Source organism: Dipodomys spectabilis, unplaced genomic scaffold (assembly GCF_019054845.1).
Source record: "Dipodomys spectabilis isolate Male_0828 unplaced genomic scaffold, ASM1905484v1 ptg000004l, whole genome shotgun sequence".
In the NCBI taxonomy this organism is placed as follows: domain Eukaryota; kingdom Metazoa; phylum Chordata; class Mammalia; order Rodentia; family Heteromyidae; genus Dipodomys; species Dipodomys spectabilis.
In genome coordinates this window covers 8980136-9000120 of record NW_024870681.1, presented here as the reverse complement: position 1 = coordinate 9000120, position 19985 = coordinate 8980136, and the positions used below count along the sequence as shown (strand labels likewise).

The window sequence follows — 19985 nt, the reverse complement described above, 5'->3', positions numbered from 1 at the left end:
ATGAATTTATACAGGTGCTAACTGATGCAAATGCCAGTTTCCTGTCACTTCTGTAAAATGTAGCAGATTAAAGTAAGCACTAATGCTGCGGGTGGGCAGTCTTAGAAACCTAACCCAATTACTTTCTGCCTGCTTCATTTAGATGACACAGTTCAATAAAGAGCACAAAGATTTCTGCAGCCATATTGAAGTATAAATAGCCACTTCTTAAGAAGCAGTGGGGTTTGACTGAAGAAGTTGAAGCTGGTGTTGAAGGAGGTGGGAACCGGACTGCCCACTTTCCAGACGCTAAATGTAAGATCCTGGAAGGTGGGAGGTGGTGAAGGGAAGCGAAACACAATCTCCTTGAGTCTCAGCTTTGCATGCCTGGGAGGATCTCTGAGTGGGGAAACCCTTCACGAAATGTAATCCTTCCAATCCAGGTATCATGTCTTCTGGGAAGGCTATGATGGTGAGGTGCATGGAGTGAGTGAGTGAGTGAGTGAGTGAGTGAGTGAGTGAGTGAGTGAGTGTGTGTGTGTGTGTGTGTGTGTGTGTGTGTGTGTATGTGTGTAACAGGTTGTTTTTCTTTTTTTTCTGATTTACCTAATTTAGAATAATTGGTCTAAAGCTCTTCTATGTTATAACATGTATTTAAATATTCATCTTAGTGTTTCTTTCCTTCCTTCCTTCTCCTTTTTTCCCCTGTCCCTTCCCTTCTTTCATCCTTCAACTCAGGGCCAGAGGCTGGTGCTCTATCACTTGACCCTCATATCTTCATTTACATTGTTTCTAGTTAATTGGAGATAAGAGTCTCACAGACTTTCCTGCACTCTACACCATCCTCAATTCTCAGCCTCTGAGTAGCTAGGTAATTCCTCATGATATAGGTAGATAAATTATTCATCTATTGACTAATAATGGAATATTTTCCATTTTGGCCACTGTATATTATATTCCAACTACGTTGTAAAAGCAATTTTTTCAATTATCTCGATTATTTGTTAGTTGAACTGTTGCGTTATATGAAATTCTGTTTAGTTTTAGAGGAACTGCTAAACTGTATACAGCACCCATAACATTTTATGCTCCCAAACAGTTTGTAAGGAGATAGTCACTTTTTTTGTCTACTAAATTGAAATCTATGAAAACAAAAATAAAGCCTCGCATTAATAAAAGAAAGAGGAAGGCAGAAAATGGGCAAAAGTGCACAAATTGGAACAGTGTGACTAAGGGTAATGGGACAGTATGTAAAGATAAAATAACTTAAATATACACATTTGGTCCTAGTATTTCCCCTTTCAAAATTTATCCTAAATAAATAGTTAAAGATGACCACAAAGATTTGGATGGTAACAAAAACTAAAAATACAAACAACTTAAAGAATAATGATAGAAAACTAGAAAAATAAATGATTCAGCCACAATGAAAATATCTATTTTCAAAATTCTCGAACAACATGAAGGGAATCTGCTGATAATGTGAGGAAGTTTCCAAATATTATATTGTCAAGTTAAGAAAATATAAGTTATATATCATTAGGTTAGTTATATTATAGAATGAAACATGAATAATTAGATCTGTGAGGTTAAACTTTTTGTGTGCCCATGTTGGGACTTGAACTCAGGGCTTGGCACTGTCCCTGAGCTTTTGTGCTCAAGGCTAGGACCCTACCACTTGAACCATAGCTCCACTTCCAGGTTTTTGGAGTTACCTGGAGATAAGATTCTCACAGACTTTCCTGCCGGCTGGCTTTCAACTGTGATTCTCAATTCTCAGCTCCTGAGTAGCTAGGGATGACAGGATTGAACCACCAATGTCTGACTAAACTGGTTGTTAAGTTTTATTCTTTATGCTCTTTTGTATTTTACAAAGCTTCCAGATTTACTCTGAGACATTTTATAAATAAAACACTGACGTGTGACAAATGAATTGAACAAAATCAGTCTGGCTCTTTTCTTTCTCTAAATTCAGTATTACAGCTCTACAGTTTTTCCACCTTCCTCCTTCACCCCAGGCCACCTTGCCCCACACTGAACAAATAATCCTGAAAAAATAATTGAAGTGTAAAGATTAGATTTTAAATGCTTTTCTCACTGTCAGCTACTCATAGCTTTCCACACAGCTAGTTTCTTTGCCACATTCCAGTTAAGTTCTACTGAAAACCTCACAAAACTAGGCCTCTCCCAAGTTTTCTGTGATCATTTGGTTTAAAGAATTCAATATCTAAGCAAAGGAAAGTCTGGCTTTTGGGGTAAACCACCTGGGTAAAGAAAGGGCTGGCACTAGGTTACTACTCAAAGAGCTATAGCTGCGGTAGGTTCATTTCAATAAACGTAACTACAGAATATTTAAATAGCACCCTATTTACCTTTAATTCTCATAAAAAGAAAAGGATTGAAAGGAGAAGGAGGTGGAGATTTGGGCTCCATTAAAAGCCACAACTGAGCCCAGACACAGAGGTTACCTGAAGTACATATTAAAGACTGTGGGAAGAAAACTCTCACAACTTTAGTATTTCTCAGCTATTCTTGGCTTTCTAAAACAACCTAGTAGAAATCTTTATATATTTATGGACTCATCTGAAGATTTGGGTGATAGGGATTACTTTAAGCATGTTCTTCTCTAGGGCTGGCCAAATTATCCTAGTAAGTAAAGCAGAATAAAAGTTTTAAGTGACTTTCTTTTCATTAAGGGAGGGGGGCAGTATCTGTTTTAAATTCTAGGCTTCACACTTGCTAGATAGGCACTCAACAACTGGAACAATGTCTCAATAACTTTTTGTTTGAATTACCTTGAGCTGCCCTGGACCACAATCCTCCTGTTTACATTTCCCATCATGACTGGGATGACAGGAATATACCAATGAACCTAGTCTTCTCTGTTGAGATGGAGGTAGCACAAAATTTTGGCTTGGGCTGGCCTCAATCTTAACTCTACTGATACTAGTTTATTTTTTGTTTTGGGGCAATTGTGAGGTACCCAGATTTGAATCAGGGTCTTATGCATGTTAGGTAGGTACACTACTACTTGAAATAATTTGCCAATACCTCTTTTGTATTGGCTATTTTCAAGATATGGTCTTGCTTTAACATCAACACTGGCATGGACTGTGATATTCCTATTTGTGCTTCCATTTTTTTCACTCAGCTAGCAGTTGAAAGGAGTCTCATGAAGCTTTACACCTGATAAGGCCTTGAATTGTGATGCCTTTATCTCCATCTCCCAGGTAGCTAGAATTACAAGGCTTGAGCCACCGTACCTGGCTAGTATATTTTTTGTTAATAGAGATAAAGTTTAACTTTCACTTTCTTTTACTATTTTTATTGTTATTATTAAGGTGTTGTAAAGGAGTTATTGTTTCTAAGTCAGACAATGAGTACATTTCTTTTTGGACAATGCTACCCACTTTCCCCCTCCTGTCCCTGCCTGCCACTTGCATAGGGATGCAGATGGAACAAATGCAGCTATAGTACTCAGTAGAAACTATGTTGAAAATGAACAATAATGTCTTTTAAAGGAGAGTAGAGGGACTGGGAAGGTGGCTCAGTGGTAGAGCGCTTGCCTTGCATGACTGAGGCCCTGGGTTTGATTCCCCAGCACCACATACGCAAAAAGAAAAAAAGCCAGAAGTGGCGCTGTGGCTCAAGTGATAGAGCGCTAGCCTTGAGCTGAAGAGCTGAGGGACAGCACCCAGGCCCAGAGTTCAGGCCCCACGACCGGACCCAAAAACAAAACAAAACAAAAACAAAAACAAAAAAAAGGAGAGTCAATAGAAGCAATGCAGAGAATCTCTTACAAGTAACCCGTATTCAAGCTCAAGGTACTAACAAGGATCCTAAATAATGACTGCAAGTTGACCCAATAAATGATGAAGAATATAACTAAGTGCAGCTCTCAAGGTAGTCTCAAATAGATGCTACTGATGATAAAGTATCCACACTATGTTCTACCAAAAAAAAAATACTGCAAGACAATCTAATGATATGTCACTATTTCTTTTCTTATTTACTGGTGGTATCATTTTGAACTCAGGGCCATGGGATTGCTAGGCAAACACTCTACCCCTTCATTTATGCACTCAGCCCCTTTCATTTTATTTTTCAGACAGAGTATCACTTGCCCTGTTTAGCTTAAGCCAGCAATCTTTCTATATACAGCTATTGTATAACTGGAATTACAGGTGTACCACCATTACATCGCTTGATCTTGTGAGACAGTGCTTTACTCTACTTTTGCTGGGGCTAGTTTTGAACCTCAATCCTTCTAACCTTTGCCTGCCAAGCAGCTTGGAATATAAGTGTATGCCACTGCATTTGGTTCCTTTCATTTCAATAGAAGAAGTTTCATTATGCTAGAAGAACTTCTATAGAACTTTATTATGTTTCTTTATATATATAAAAGCAGAAATGTGTGACTTCATCACTAATTGGTTAGTGTCTTGTGTCCATTAAGCATAGAATAAAGCTCACAGCATATTTGCTCACCTGTGTGTGGGTGAGGAGGTGAAGTGGGAGAGAGACATCAAGCCCACCCAACTCCTGGAATTTCTACAGGAAAGACAGAACTTTCCAAGTGAAATAGTTATTTGAGTAAATGAAACCATTTGTAACTTTACAGAAGTTTTTTCTTTCATTCCAAGGTATCATAAGAAAAATCCACACTGTGCTGTAAAAAGCTATACAGCTTGGGTTTAGAAAAGGATCAAAAAGAGCTAAAACCATTATTACCATACTTGAAGGAGCAAACACAGAGCCCAGTGATGCCTTAACACTTCCAGGCTCCCAGTGCAAAGTTTCATACAGTCTAAAAGACCATGTGCCAAGTTTTATAACCAAGTGAAAAAAAACTGTGTACAGAGGACCATAATAAAAATACTGACACATTCAGCATCCTTGAACATAATCTTTCCTTGACAGAGATGGGGATCAAAATAGGAAAGAGACAATAAGAGACAGAATCCAAATTGAAAGAAAGTTAGAAGACACACATTCAGACAGTGAAAACCAATGCAATCAGCCAGTCTGCTACTGTCAGGAGAGTGACCAGTTGCTAGGGCAAACATAAGGGCTAAATTTTATGACTTGTTTTAGACCAACAACAATAAAAAAGCATTCACCTGTAAAAAAAAAAAAAAAAAAAAAAAAAAAAAACCACGTATGACTTAACTCAAATCCATTTAGGCCAATATAGTTTGAGATTTTTTTTTTTTTTTCAGGTGAAGAAGAGGCTTGAGAGTTAATTCCTTCCTTGGTCCAGATTCAACACTTATTAACTGGTTAATTACTGGTCAGTTTAAAATCCAACATATTCCCTTAAAATGATTTCCTATTTCTTTAAAAAGTTCTTAGGTGGGCTGGGAAGGTGGCTCAGAGGTAGAGCGCTTGCCTCACATACATGAGGCCCTGGGTTCGATTCCTCAGCACCACATAAGCAAAAAGAAAACAGTCGGAAGTGGCGCTGTGGCTCAAGTGGTAGAGCGCTAGCCTTGAGCTGAAGAGCTGAGGGACAGCGCCCAGGCCCAGAGTTCAGGCCTCATGACCGGACTCAAAAAAAAAAAAAAAAAGTTCTTAGGTGCTAGGAATACTGAAAATGTATCCAAATGACATAGGAGCAAAGATTTTTACTGTGAACATCTATTATAATAAACTTATTCAACTGAATCAGGAGAAATTGTCTTCTTGCTATCATCTAATATAGATGTTTCAGGGACAGAAAGAGGAAGATAATTCCTGGGATTTTGATTCGAGACAGAAGTATCAGAATCTAGTTTGTCATTACTGAAATATTATCCTATTAATTCACACAATAATGCAAGGTTTCTAATACTATGCACTAGGATTCATCCTAAAATCTGCTTTCTAAACTCTAAGAGGGAACAATAGTATAACTTATTATGTAAGGTGATCATGAGGAAAAAGCAACACATGTAACATAATATATAAACAAAATTTGGGGACATAGAAGCAATTATTATTGTGGAAAGAAGGTAAGGAGAAGATAACATTTAATGTGTCCTTTTATATACTTGAACTGTGATGAGGATTGTTACATATGCTATTTCTACTAATTTTTACAAAATATGAGGTGGGTGGTTTTATATTCTTGTGGTGGACAAAAAAGTTCAATGTTGGTTATAGATAATTAAAATGACAACTGATCTCAAAGGTCACCCTACATTAAAAAAAAAGGATTTATTAAAAATATAAGATAGCTAGGCACCAGTAGCTCATGCTGATAATCCTAGCTACTCAGGAGACTAGGATTTGAGGATTGTAGTTAGAAGTCAATCCAGGAAGGAAAATCCATGAGACTCAGTTATCTCCAATTAACTGAAAGTGGAACTGTGGCTCAAGGGGTAGAATGCTAGCTTGAGCAGAAAAGCTAAGGGCCAGCACACAGTCCCCAAGTTCAAGTCCCAGGAGACACACACACACACACACACACACACACACACACGCACACACACACACACACACACACACACACACACACACACACACACACACGACACAAATAACTATATAAAACCTGTTAATGACACAGAAATTCAAGCATCTTTACATTTCCCTGCCATAGTAGGAGTTAGTATACTGTACTTAATTTCAGTGCATCTGAAAAAAATAAACTATAGCAATACTTTTATCTCCCAGATTTTGTGAAAAATAAAGGATACAATATATGTAAAATGCCCAACATAGTGTATTTAGGCTATCAAGTGTTACCTTATTAACCAGTTCACTATGTAAAACATAAAACAGCATAGAAACTATATGTTTACATATGGTATAAAAGTAAATATAATGCTAAGTATCCTATTTATTTCCTTCTAAACTTATAAACTCCTGAGAATAAACCAGTTCAGGATTTTGGTGAGTATACACATAATAAAATTGTCCATTCATTTGGGGCTGGGAAGGTGGCCCAGTGGTAGAGCACTTGCCTTGCATGCATGAGGCCCTGGGTTCCATTCCTCAGCACCACATAAGCAAAAAGAAAAAAAGCCGGAAGTGGCGCTGTGGCTCAAGTGGTAGAGCGCTAGCCTTGAGCTGAAGAGATGAGGGACAGTGCCCAGGCCCAGAGTTCAGGCACCACGATTGGACCCCCCCCCCAAAAAAAATTTGTCCAGTCATATAAATTTTCATGATAATCTCAAAATAATTTTGTTTCAACTGTATAGCTATTTTTGTAAATATGAATGCACTGTTTTCAGATTCTTAAGTAATTTACTTTTATTATTAGAAGCATATATATATATATTTTTTTTTTGGGGGGGGGGTCCATTCGTGGGCCTGAACTCTGGGCCTGGGCGCTGTCCCTCAGCTCGTCAGCTCAAGGCTAGCGCTCTACCACTTGAGCCACAGCGCCACTTCCAGCTTTTTTTCTTTTTGCTTATGTGGTGCTGAGGAATCGAACCCAGGGCCTCATGCATGCAAGGCAAGCGCTCTACCACTGAGCCACCTTCCCAGTCCTAGAAGCCTATATTTTAAAGCAAACTACAGCAAATATTACATGATCAGAAGTAAGAGCTGATAACATTATCAGTTCAGGCTCTTCTGACTTACTAGCAATTTGATCTTATCAACCAAATAGTTATCATATTGTAAATAAAATCTGGAGGCTAAAATTGGCCAGAAGTAGGCACGTAGGGCCACATATTAATGGTCATGAAAAGGAAATACATTATCTTCCAGGTATGCTTTCATATCTGAGTTCTTAAATTTTACTGAAAAGTCAAATATCACTTTAGATTCTGAAAGTAAGGTAGAGCAGTATTCCTGAATATATTATATAACAAAATAAAAAAGAATTATTTTTAAATATAAATTCACCAGTCCAGGGACAGAAGCCAAAGAGCTCTTACAAGTTTCCAACTGGCTAAGAGCTCTTAGATCTTTATAGTAATAAATATTGTAGTGTGTGGAGGTCCACTGGGAATTCTTGCTCATATGTTATTTGATGGCTGGAGAGCAAGGTGTCAGCTCCATTTAAAATCAGTAGTGAGTTTTTGGCTTTTTTAAGCGTTAGCAAGTATTCTGAAAAAAGTAATTAATATTTCTAAGGGAAATATAACCACTTCCCTCAGGTAAAATGAGTTGTGAATTACAAATAGGAGTACTTGTTTAGTTTGCAATTTCCCACAAAGTAGATAGAAAAGAAATATGACTTGTGCAATCACAGTTCTTTAGTGGAAAGCCTTTTGCAGCTGAAGAAACCATTACCTGATTAACAGTAGCTTTCCTAGCAAAAATAACTGTTTACCTTAAAGGGTAAGAGTCTCTCTGTGACCTGCATGGAAATCTAAAGGAGCCATGAATACAAGAGCTTCACTCATTAAAACCGCATCCCTCAGGTATATTAAAGATAATAAAAATATAATTAAAAAAAAACTTCATCACAGGCTAGGAATGTGTGTTAGAGTGCTTGCCTAGCATACATGAGGCCTGGGTTCAATTCCTCAGTATCACATAAACAGAAAAAGCTGAAAGTGGTGCTGTGACTCAAGTGGTAGAGTACTAGCCTTGAAAAAAGAAGCTCAGGACAGTGCCCACGCCCTGAGTACAAGCCCCAGGACTGGCAAAACAAAACAAAAAACTTAATCAAAGGCAGGAGGCATAGCTAAGTAGAAGACCACTTTCCTATCAAGTGTGAGGCCCTGAGTCCAGACCACACACCACTCCCACACACACAGAGACAGAGAGACAGAGAGAGAAACACAATCATTAAAGATTACTAGGCTGTAATCTCAGCTTCTTGAAAGATAGAGATCAAGAGGTTTATGGTTTGTGGCCCGCACAAGACAAGAATTAGAATGATCCCCTTCAAAAAAGCTGGGGGGCTGGGAAGGTGGCTCAGTGGTAGAGCGCTTGCCTTGCATGCCTGAGGCCCTGAGTTCGATTCCTCAGCACCACATAAGCAAAAAGAAAAAAAGCTGGAAGTGGCGCTGTGGCTGAAGTGGTAGAGCGCTAGCATTGAGCTGAAGAGCTGAGGGACAGCTCCCAGGCCCAGCGTTCAGGCCCCATGACCAAACCTCCCCCATAAAACAAAAAAAACAAAAAAGCTGGGTATGGTGATATACACCTGTCATCTTATCTCTGTTGGAAGCACAGGTAGAAGAGCAGCCATGGGCTAAAAATTCTGAAAAGAACCTAAGTTTAAAAAGGTATAGCTAAAGAGATAGAGCACTTGCTTATCAAGGCTTTGAATTCACACCCCAACCTAATACTTCCAAGTTGGGGGAAAGATATTCTAGGTTTAATTGTGACAATGGAGACACAAACTCAGTATCATCAACTTTTAATCACTTGCTAACATGAAGCCTTGTGCCTCTTCAGGAATCAACAATGTAAATAATAATGATTACCTGATCTGTGGCATGTAAAGCATTGGAAGATAGATAACTGTTCTCAAGGAGCTCTTTATTACACAGTAATCCTTTATCCACATTTCCAAGGCTATTCTAGTAAAGACAACAACCAAAAATGTCAAAAGCAAAATTATGACAGGAATCTGGATACACGCCTACTATTAAAATATTTTATGCCTCTAATTTTACTATTTTCATCAGGTAATATAATCTCAATCATAATAAACCTGAACATATTGGTAGGGAATGGAACAAGCAACAGCAATGCCATCTCCCTGTACCTGCTACTACCCATGGATCATACTACACAATCTACTTAGCCAATTCATTTTTCTCAGCCTACCACTTAGCTACAAAGAAAAACAAAAACCCTCAAATGTGTTATTATTTAAAGCCTCACTTCAATTCTAGGCATTTAGGTCAATAAAAATTCCACCTTGATATTAAAAAAAAAATCACATTCACAAGCTGCAGATAGAACATTCAAGTCACAGACTTTATAAGTTCCAGGACCCTTCAGGAGTGACATTTAAACTTCAGAACCCAAAACACTAAAGACATGTTCAAATCCTATAATATCATCCTGTTTGGTAATTATTCTGAAAACTGCTTAAATACTGTGAAAAATGGAAACCAAGACAAAGCCTCTTTTTTCTCATTTCCATGCACAACTTTGTCCTATTGTTCTGAATATAAGCACTTTCTGTACCAAAAAAACTACCTTTCTAATGTCCAAATAATTATAGGCTTGGGTCAAGAACTGAAGACCATATTGATTACATCTCCATGGAAGAAGGACCCTCCAGCACTGTTGCACTCACTATAACAGAAAGAGCTTTTAAGTATCTGTGACACTAAGAATTTTCAGTCCTATCAATGCCAGAAATGGGAAGCCAATGACCAGTCAGGCCTGTCAGTTGTTGCCTGAAGCCACAAGGACAAGACAGAAATTCATCACACTGGAACATCATCGGCCAGCTGCACTCACACATTTTCACCACTTGAATAGTTGATTCTCGTGAGTTCCCACATGGCTCATTTCTGCACACACTGTTTGGAAATGAATATTTGATCAGGCAGGGTAGACAGAGACTTGGGCTTATTTGAGGTGTCACCATAATGCACTTTAAGTAATTCTAAGTATCAGGAACTAGGTGTCCTAGGTCTTATTCTTTGAATATTTCTGAAATGGACCTGTGATCCTAATTAAGTAAGATTCAATGAGATAAGACAAGTAAAACCACCGGACACAGGTTTGAGTTGAGTTCCTTGCCCATTTATAAAACTGTTTCTTTATGTTTGGACTTTTCACATTGTGTAAAACGCCTCTGTATGGTTGTCTGTTTTGGAACCTTGAATTGATGTCTCTCATTAATGTTGGAGAATTCTCAACATTTCCTACTTTTTTAAATTTTTACCCATTCCTATTCTTTTCTTCCATATCTATAACACTTGGAAAGTTGCTATTTATCCTGCTATTCCCTCAGAATCTGTGGATTTCTTTCTCTTTTTTTCCCCCCTTACCTTGACTCTGGTAAATCTTTCTTTCTTTCTTTCTTTCTTTCTTTTTTACCAATGACACTAGGATTTGAACTTCTGCTTGTCAGGCAGGTACTCTATTATTTGAGCAATCCCTCCAGGCCATTTTCCTTCTAATATTGCTGCTTTTTGCCAGAGAAACCTTTACCTCTTATTTATACTTTTGAGTGGCTGGAATGACAAGCATTCATCACCATTCCCAGAATTTTTAAGGTTTGATTAGTTTCCCCCAGTTGGAACCATAAGTTGAATCTAAACTCCTGGGCTGAAATAATCTTCCTGCCTCAGCATCCAGTGTAGATAAAGCTACAGGTACGAGCCAGTATGAGTATTTTAAAGCTGGAAAGTTTCCAAGACTTCTTTGATAGATTCTAAGGAATAACATCTGAGAGAAGAAATGGTTAAGCTGATTATTTAGTATGTATGTATGTACATAAACATATATGAATATTTACATATGTGGAGAGAGAGACAGAGATAGAGAGAGAGCTTAAAGAATCCTCAAAGAGCTTTGGTTTATATGAACTGTATCTGTCAATGTTCATAAGAATTATCTATTAAATAAAAAGATCTCCAAACCAGAAAGAAAACTTTTAACTCTATATTACACAATACCTGTTTAGGGACTATGACTCAAATGGTAGAGGCCTGCCTACCAAGTGTAAGGCCTCCAGTTCAAATGTTAGAACCTCAAATTCCTAGAATCAAATTAGCCTCCTGCCTCAGATTCCCAAGTAGCTGAGAAGTCAGGCATCTACTGCACCTAGGAAAGGCATTAAGTTTTGAAACAATGTACCAACCAGGAATTCTGTTACAAGCAGAGCTGAGACTAGAACCAAAGATTTGTGTTAATGGTCCCACTCTATCCATTACATCAAGCTTCCAGAACAAGACATTTCTTTGGGAAAAAAAATATTTTCACTTTGATTATTTGCCTAAGTTTTTTCTGTGACAGTTCTCAACAATAACCAGGGAAATATCAGAATCTCTGGTTCCAAGTAGTTGTGCGAATGAGGTCTCCATCTGTTCACAATTGCCCATTGAATGTGCTATCCAAGGGAGAGGGGTTTTCTGTTTGTTTCTAAGTTTACAGATGGCACCTATATGTATAATCTTCTCAGGCTCTCGGACACAATTTAAAATAGTGTGGCACTAACAGTTTGAAACTCATGTCATAAAGACAAATGGAATTCCTGGTTTAGACTTAAACAGTTCCTAATACAGCCCCCAACATTGTCACCGTTCCACCACTTTCTCTGCAAATCACTGCACAAACAGCCTAGCCTTATATTGAGCATATAGCAATAAATACATGAAAGCAAAAACATGCTTCTTTTAGTCAAAAATGTCCCTTGCAAATATGTGGTACTCTACTATATTAATGGGGGTAGGGAGAGTATCAATTACTTTTCATATTTACTAGCACAAACTTAAAAAGTCATATCAAAGACTTGTAATAGAGAAAGCAATGCATCATCAGTAGAAACTTTTCCAACACTTTTTTTTTTATTTCTGTTTATTGTAATCCATCTTAAATTGGGAAAGCTTTCATTCTTAATTGTTCTGAGCTAAGATTTTCTGTACTATCAACTTAACTCTAATTTGCAAATAGCCTTAAAGTATACCAAGAAGATTGAAAGGAATATTAAATTCATAAGATGAGAGTTGTGGCTTTAACACTTTCCTTATAGGGAAATCAGGGTTTTTTTTCCTCTCTCTATATGCTTAATCTCTAAAACTTACTTTTGATTTAATAGGTGTTCAAAAGATTAGAGCTGGTTTAATGCATATACTTTGTCATCTAATTTTTAAAAAGTCAATCTTAATAGCTGAGTTTGAATATTTTTCTCCTCTGAGGGATTGTTCACAGGTCATTACAGAGCCTTCTTTTAATTTTACCCTTATCCTTAATCCTCTTACTGATCCACACAAGACTTGAAATTTGCAAAATAAAAGTCTGGAGTTTTCATGACTTATAATCACAAATAATATCTCAAACTGTATTGATTAAATACATATCACTTACTCAAAGAAATACCTGAATATTACCAAAAAAATTTGTGCCACTTATACCTGGGGATTATTTTAGTAAAATATTTGAAGACATCTGTTCCAACAAAGGTTAAATAAAATTCTGCATAATAAATCTTAACTTCTAGATAGAGAAAACAATGACTAAGTGAGAAAAATGACTTAATGAAGTTTAGTACAAAAATTCAAGACCATGATTTTAACAGTCAGTTACTATCCTCAGTTCTAGTTTTCTGATCACAAAGGCCTCACCATGGAAGACTACATCCTATGATCTCTGTGTCTCTGGTGGTTTAAAATATAATGGCTAAGGCTATCTGCTGTAGACTGAAATACCAATTGCAGATACAGTAATAAATACCTAATTCTTAGGAATACTCTTTCACATCTGCATCAGAAAAATCTCTGTAATATAAAATCAAGTTCCTAAGAATGTCCCTGAAGCATATATTTGATGGTAAAATAGAATAAAACGTAATCAAATAATCTCCTTGTCACTTACATGGTCATACTTCTGTAAGCTTTACTCTTGTTTGGGTGAAAAGTTTCGGACACTGTGACTGACCTTATGCATACTAATCACAGGATCAAAAACTGATAGTAACTTTCTTTCCTTCCTTCCTGCCTCCCTCCCTCCCTACTTTTCTCCCTCTCTCCCTCCCTCCCTCCCTCCTTCCTTCCCTTCTCTTTTCTTTTCTTCTCTTTTCTTTCTTTCTTTTCAGGATGGAGAGCAAATCTAGGGTATTTCACTTACTAGTCTCTACACTAAACAGCATTCTCATTCCCCAATTTGTTTTTCTTCCTTGAATTCAGGGCTTGGGCACTCTCCTTTAGCTTTTTGGAATATTAGGAAAACTGGAGCTTAAAAATAATTTCCTAATGTAATTTTTAGTTTCTTAGCAAATTAAGGTTACATAATTTGTACAACAAAAGTATATTTTTCTAATGTAAAGAAAAACAAACGAAAAAACCCACACCTGCCACACTGTCTCCATGTATATTTTCTCAAAGCCTGTTCTGAAGGGTAAGAATTCATTTTACTTACCTATCATAGCAGTCTTCCTCCTGTATATATATTCTTTATAAGAATATACATAAATTCTGATCTTTGTACTTTCTATAACTTTTCTTTTTGGTGATACTGAGTCTTGAACCTCAGGGCCTTGTTCTTTCTAGGCAGGCATCATATCATTTAAGCTATGACCCCAGTCTTAACTTTTCTTTATAAAAGTTTTACATTATTAGAGTTTGAAAATCTGATACTACTTAATGCAAGTTAGGCACATTTGTCCTTGTTGGTAAACATCAATCTCCATAGTCAAAGACAAACCAGACAAACCAACGAACCAACCAACTAGGCAAACAAACAAAACAAAGGATCTATATTCTTACCTCCTACCTTCTGTGCTAGGGATTGAACACAGGACTATATGTATATATATATATATATAGGGTTGTATATGTATATGTATATATATACATATATATATAGGTTATATATATATATATATATAGGCATGTATATATATATATATATATATTTATAGGGTTTTTGATTTGGTGACTCCCCACCAAAGTTTCTCTTAAGTAGCAGTATAGCCACAGCAGTAAAGAATATGAGAAACAAAGCTCAAAACCTTGGCAGCTACCTATCTTTACTTTCTTTTAGAAATCTTAGACTTTTACTAAAATAAGAGCATATATTATATGGGATAAGCACTGAAATTATGTAAAAAAGAATTTTTAGTAAAAATAGTTATGAAATTATTCCAAGTCTTGGTCTTAAATAATGTTTTAGTTGAATGTGGGATAGATTGAGCCTCTGTCTCATGACCCTTATTTCCAGAATAATCTCATGACCCTTCTTATTTCCAGAATAATCCTTTTCTTATCTAAAAATGGACTACCTCACAAATATCTACTCCGAGGTTTTACAAAGTATAGTATTTTAACATCACCAAAGGTACATGAAAGCGATGTGAGAATAAAAGCCAAGTATCAAGCACTTGTAGAGCAACTAAGCAACTACAAGATACCTATTCATAGAAAGACAGCAAGAAATTAGTACCAATATTTAAAGTCAATGAATGTACTTATTCCCAAATAACTGAAGTTATTAAGCAAAAATAAGTATTTTTTTTTTGGGTCCAGTCGTGGGGCCTGAACTCTGGGCCTGGGCGCTGTCCCTCAGCTCTTCAGCTCAAGGCTAGCGCTCTACCACTTGAGCCACAGCACTACTTCCAGGTTTTTTCTTTTTGCTTATGTGGTACTGAGGAATTGAACCCAGGGCCTCGAGCATGCAAGGCAAGCGCTCTACCACTGAGCCACCTTCCCAGCCCCCAAAATAAGTATTTTAGAGAATGAGTTTCTACAAGAAGGAAAGAAACTGATTACTACATGAAAAATAAATTGTAGTAAAAAGATATTAGCAGAAGTAGAAGAAACTTTATTTCTCTGAAATAGAACATCCTGCTTATTTCTTTTGGTTGCAAGAGCATAATGGTGCTATATTAAACATTGACATCTAAATATAAACTGTAAATCCAAGACTGAAATATTTTCAAAAAGAAAACTGCTACAATTTTCAAGGAATTCTGGCATTTCACATTAAATTCTGTTTCTATTCTTCTAAAAAAAGTGATTATACAAAAAGAGAGTATACTACATCTAGGAGAGACAGAGGAAGTGCTGTCACAAAAAATGATGAATAATTATAAAATATAGGAACCATAAAAAAGTAAGGCTGGACACCAGTGGCTTATGCCTGTAAGCCTAGCTACTCACACAGCTGAGATCAGACGATTGTGATTCAAGGCCAGCCCTAGTAGAAAAGTATGTGAGACCCTTATCTCCAATAAACTACTAAGAAAAAGACAGAAGAAGCACTGTGGTTCAAGTGGTAGAGCTCTAGCCTTGAGCACAGAAAGGTTCAGGGAAAATGCCCAGGTCCTAAGTTCAAGCCCAAGGACAGGCAAAAGAAAAAAAAAAAAAAAAAAGAGAAGAGAAAAGAGAAGAGAAGAGAAGAGAAGAGAAAAAAGGCAATAAACATTCCCATAAAATACTGAAGAAAATGAAATCCAATGGAGACACCACACTGCAATAGCTAGTCAACCAGTCTCCATGGGAAGCATCTTCCTAAAATGTACTGAATTCTAATGCATGGGTCATAATGAGAGAAGTACTTACTGGTTTAGGAGCAATTATAAAAATTTATTATACTTTTTAATAGAAAAATCTAAATTAGAATTTCTTTTAACAAAGAAGTTCAATCATTTAGCCTAATTTTGTTAAACATCAGTAAAACAATTAATTATGTTAACTACAGTGATCCAATTAGATAAAGTAGATGGAGGTTTCAAAGCAAAACATTATTTACTAAAAAATGTGCTAGACAACACACTCCTTATTCAAAAGGGATCCAGACCATTGGAGAGGTATTCATAAAAGTCCAATTCCTCATCTATAGGGCATCTTTAGTTCAAATCTAGGGAAAGCAGTGCACACGAGTCATCATCCTGGCTGCGTCAGAAATGAACCATGGGTTTCTGGAGGGAAAATAAGCCTAGAAAAAATAATAATAGAGCTTAGCCACCAATAAATCTTTTCCCTATCCAAAAAAAAGCCGCAGTTTCCGGAAGAGGCAATAGAGAAATGTCCTACAAACTCCTCAGATGTATAATTGATGACACTGAAAGTAAACTAAGAGCAAAGATTAAATTTGTATTTAAAAGTCAACATGAACGTTCTTTTTCCAAAGGTAAATAAAACTATACATACAACTATTGTGTGCCATTTCTCCTAATTCATGAGACAACTTCACATAGAGCTAAAATTATATAATATCTAAGGAATACTGCTTCAGATTATAGATTACAACCACGTGGTAACCGCTTAGGCAACTTAAGTTCCAGGTAGCTAATCACTTTGGTAATAAAGCATTAATAGTAGGATAGTTTAAGAAAAGTTTTAAAAGTCCAAGTAATGTCTACTTTTATAATCTTGAAAAATAATTCAGGTTAAACATATAGTATTCCCAGGATTGTAAATATAATTCCAGACCAGCAAGACTTTTTTATAGCACAGTCAGATTGAGACTATCAAAAATACATAAGTGACTTATCTCAACTTCCTATTTAATACAGGGAAGCAAGGACATACATCACCTATTTCTATATTTGTTTCTGCCAAGAAGCATCATCTAAACAAATAGTCTACATTAATAACTAAGGTGTAGCCTTGAATGTAGACAGCTCAACAAGACAAAATATAATCTACTGAACAAAAAGACAGAAAGCTAAGAAAACCATTAGCTTTAAATTTAAAAATACAGAGAGACAGAATCACAAATCAGTTTTGTGATGGTTTCCACTTTCTTTCACAGTTTAAGCCTCAATCAAATCAGCAGTCTCCAGGGATTTTGAAATCACACAGATTAAAATCCTCCCTGACTCAACTGTTCGACTAATGCCAAGTATTTAATAATTCTACTTGTGAGGGACTTTTTTGGACAAAATCCTGCTGTGTGCTATCTTCAGATGTTCCCCAGCTATAGTATTAATGTTACATATCACTGTGCCTGCTTCCTTTTTCACTCATCTTAGAGATGAGACATTATTACAAATAGTACAATTAGAAAGAAGAAAACATTTTATAACGTTAATGTGGCAGCTGTCACCTACAGAGGCAAAAGTCTCCCTCAAAGTATTAATGATAGAGTCATAGATTAATTCCAAAGATTGGACATTGGTAATTGACAGACCAGAGTTAAGTTAATGAATTTCCAAACTTTACACTTTCAATAATAAAACTATTCAAACTATATCATTCAGACTCTTTCTGCTTCCACAGATCAGGCACTTTGATACTCCACAGGTTGAGTAAATTGAATCCATATATTGTATTTACGTGCTCTGTCAAGGTTGCTGCTCTACATTTCGGTGATCAAAGGCAAAACAGTCATCAACCCTGTAGCCCTCAATACTATGTTCATTACATTTAATCAAGTGCCAACTCTACCACATCATTCACCAACTTTAAGAATGTTCAAATGCATGGCATTGTTTAGAAACAAACATAGGCATGATGCTGTATTAAAACAGACAACCCCAAAAAGAAAAGACAAAAGGGAAAACAAATACATACTATCCTCTACACTGTGCAAGAAAATGCAAGATGCACAGAATGGCCCAGTAAACATTTGGGAAGAAGATTTTTACCTGAGGCAGCATCAATCACTGTGGAAACTCCCCTTCGATCAGAGACTGGACGGGATGACCCTGGCATGCTGACTGGGTCAGAGCGAACTGGCTGGATCCTGCAATGCAATTTAATTTAATTCACATATGTTACTGGCATGAAAACTGTCACTTACTACAACAGACCTTAAATCAATAAGGTTAGAATAGCTCAATCCATTAAAGAACAATTCATTCTAAAACCAGACAAAAAAGGGAGCTATACAAAGGTAAAGCAGGCTATTGTTTCCACTCTAAGGCCCTCCTATCTTATTTTTGTACGTTGTTCAACAGATTTTTAAAGAAACTGAAAGAATAGAATAGCTGACATTAAATAAAGCGACAAAATGGGTAGAATGGGAACGGAAACAAAATATTTTATATGACCTCTGATATTTGCAAGGGACACATGGGAAACTCCAAGACATTGCAAATTCCTGAATGAAAGCAGAGTTAGTAATCAGATGGTAAAAGACAGTAAAGCATGACTTCAAATTTTAGGAAACTCCCATATAATCATCAATGAACTTTATATAGGATTAGAAGAATAAGATCACAAAGCCTTGAGTTGGCTGTCAAGGTTGACTAGGATCATCATTAATTAACCTCCCCCAAATTAGCAATAAGCATATAAAAATCAACTAGAACCTCAGCAAAACTGCAATTGAATAAAAACAAGTGGTTTAAGAATAACCATCATATAAATAAATTCCAAGGGTCGCTATTCAGTTGCAATAGTATAAATGTTATCACCATAAACATATCTCTACTAATAAAAGTTCAGATGTTTCAAGCAATTAAAGGAAGACTTTGTTAAAGTAATAGATACATGCATTTATGGCATCTGATAGAGTGTATACTGCATATCAGCTTTATTTTAAGGATAAGAAGAAACAAAACACTGCACAGGGGCTAGGAAGGTGTCTCAGTGGTAGACCGCTTGCCTTACATACATGAGGCCCTAGGTTCAATTCCTCAACCCCACATAAGCAGAAAAGGCCAGAAGTGGCGCTGTTGCTCAAGTGGTAGGGCACTAGCCTGGTGCTGAAGAGCTGAGGGACAGTGCCCGGGCCCTGAGTTCAGGCCCCAAGACCAACCAAAAAAACAAAACAAAACAAAACAAAACAACAAAAAAAACACTGTACACAAGGTTTAAATACAGTTATATAACATTACATACAAGCATTCATGAATTGATGGTACAGAAAACTAACATTCAAAATGAGAAGATGACATAATAAAAGCTCAGCGTGGGCTAGGAAGGTGGCTCAGTGGTAGAGCACTTGCCTTGCATGCCTGAGGCCCTGGGTTCGATTCCTCAGCACCACACAAGCAAAAAGAAAAAATCCAGAAGTGGCGCTGTGGCTCAAGTGGTAGAGCCTTGAGCCTTGAGCTGAAGAGTTGAGGGACAGCGCCCAGGCCCAGAGGTCAGGCCCCACGACCGGACCCCCCCAAAAAAAAATAAATAAAAAATAAAAGCTCAGGGTGAGAAGATGGAAAAACACAGAAATGCAATCATGATGGTTTAGATAAGATTATATTTGCCAGTAACATTGTAGCTTGAACTGGGACTTGAACTCAGGGCCTGGTTGATAGTCCTGAGCTTCTTTTGCTCAGGGGTAGCACTATACCACTTGAACTAGAGTTCTCCTATAACTTTTGGTAGATGATTGGAGATAATGGTCTTGCAGCCTTTCCTACCCAGGCTGGCTTCAATTCATGACCTTAAGATCTCAGCCTCCTGAGCGAGGACAGCAGGTGGGAGGCACTGGCACCCAGATAAATAAAAAAAAAAATCTTTTGATATAGCCAAATATTAGACAGTGATTAATAA

General features: G+C 36.9%; 1 protein-coding gene across 6 annotated transcripts in view; it reads right to left on the bottom strand.

Moving 5' to 3' along the window:
* Bcas3 (BCAS3 microtubule associated cell migration factor) overlaps nucleotides 1-19985 on the bottom strand; it is a 526670-nt gene that overhangs the window by 270668 nt on the left and 236017 nt on the right. For all 6 annotated transcript variants that reach the window (XM_042692171.1, XM_042692205.1, XM_042692180.1 and 3 more), the window contains exon 22: nucleotides 18134-18231. In XM_042692171.1, coding sequence (XP_042548105.1) covers nucleotides 18134-18231 — 98 coding nt within the window. The remainder of the gene's footprint in view (nucleotides 1-18133; nucleotides 18232-19985) is intronic.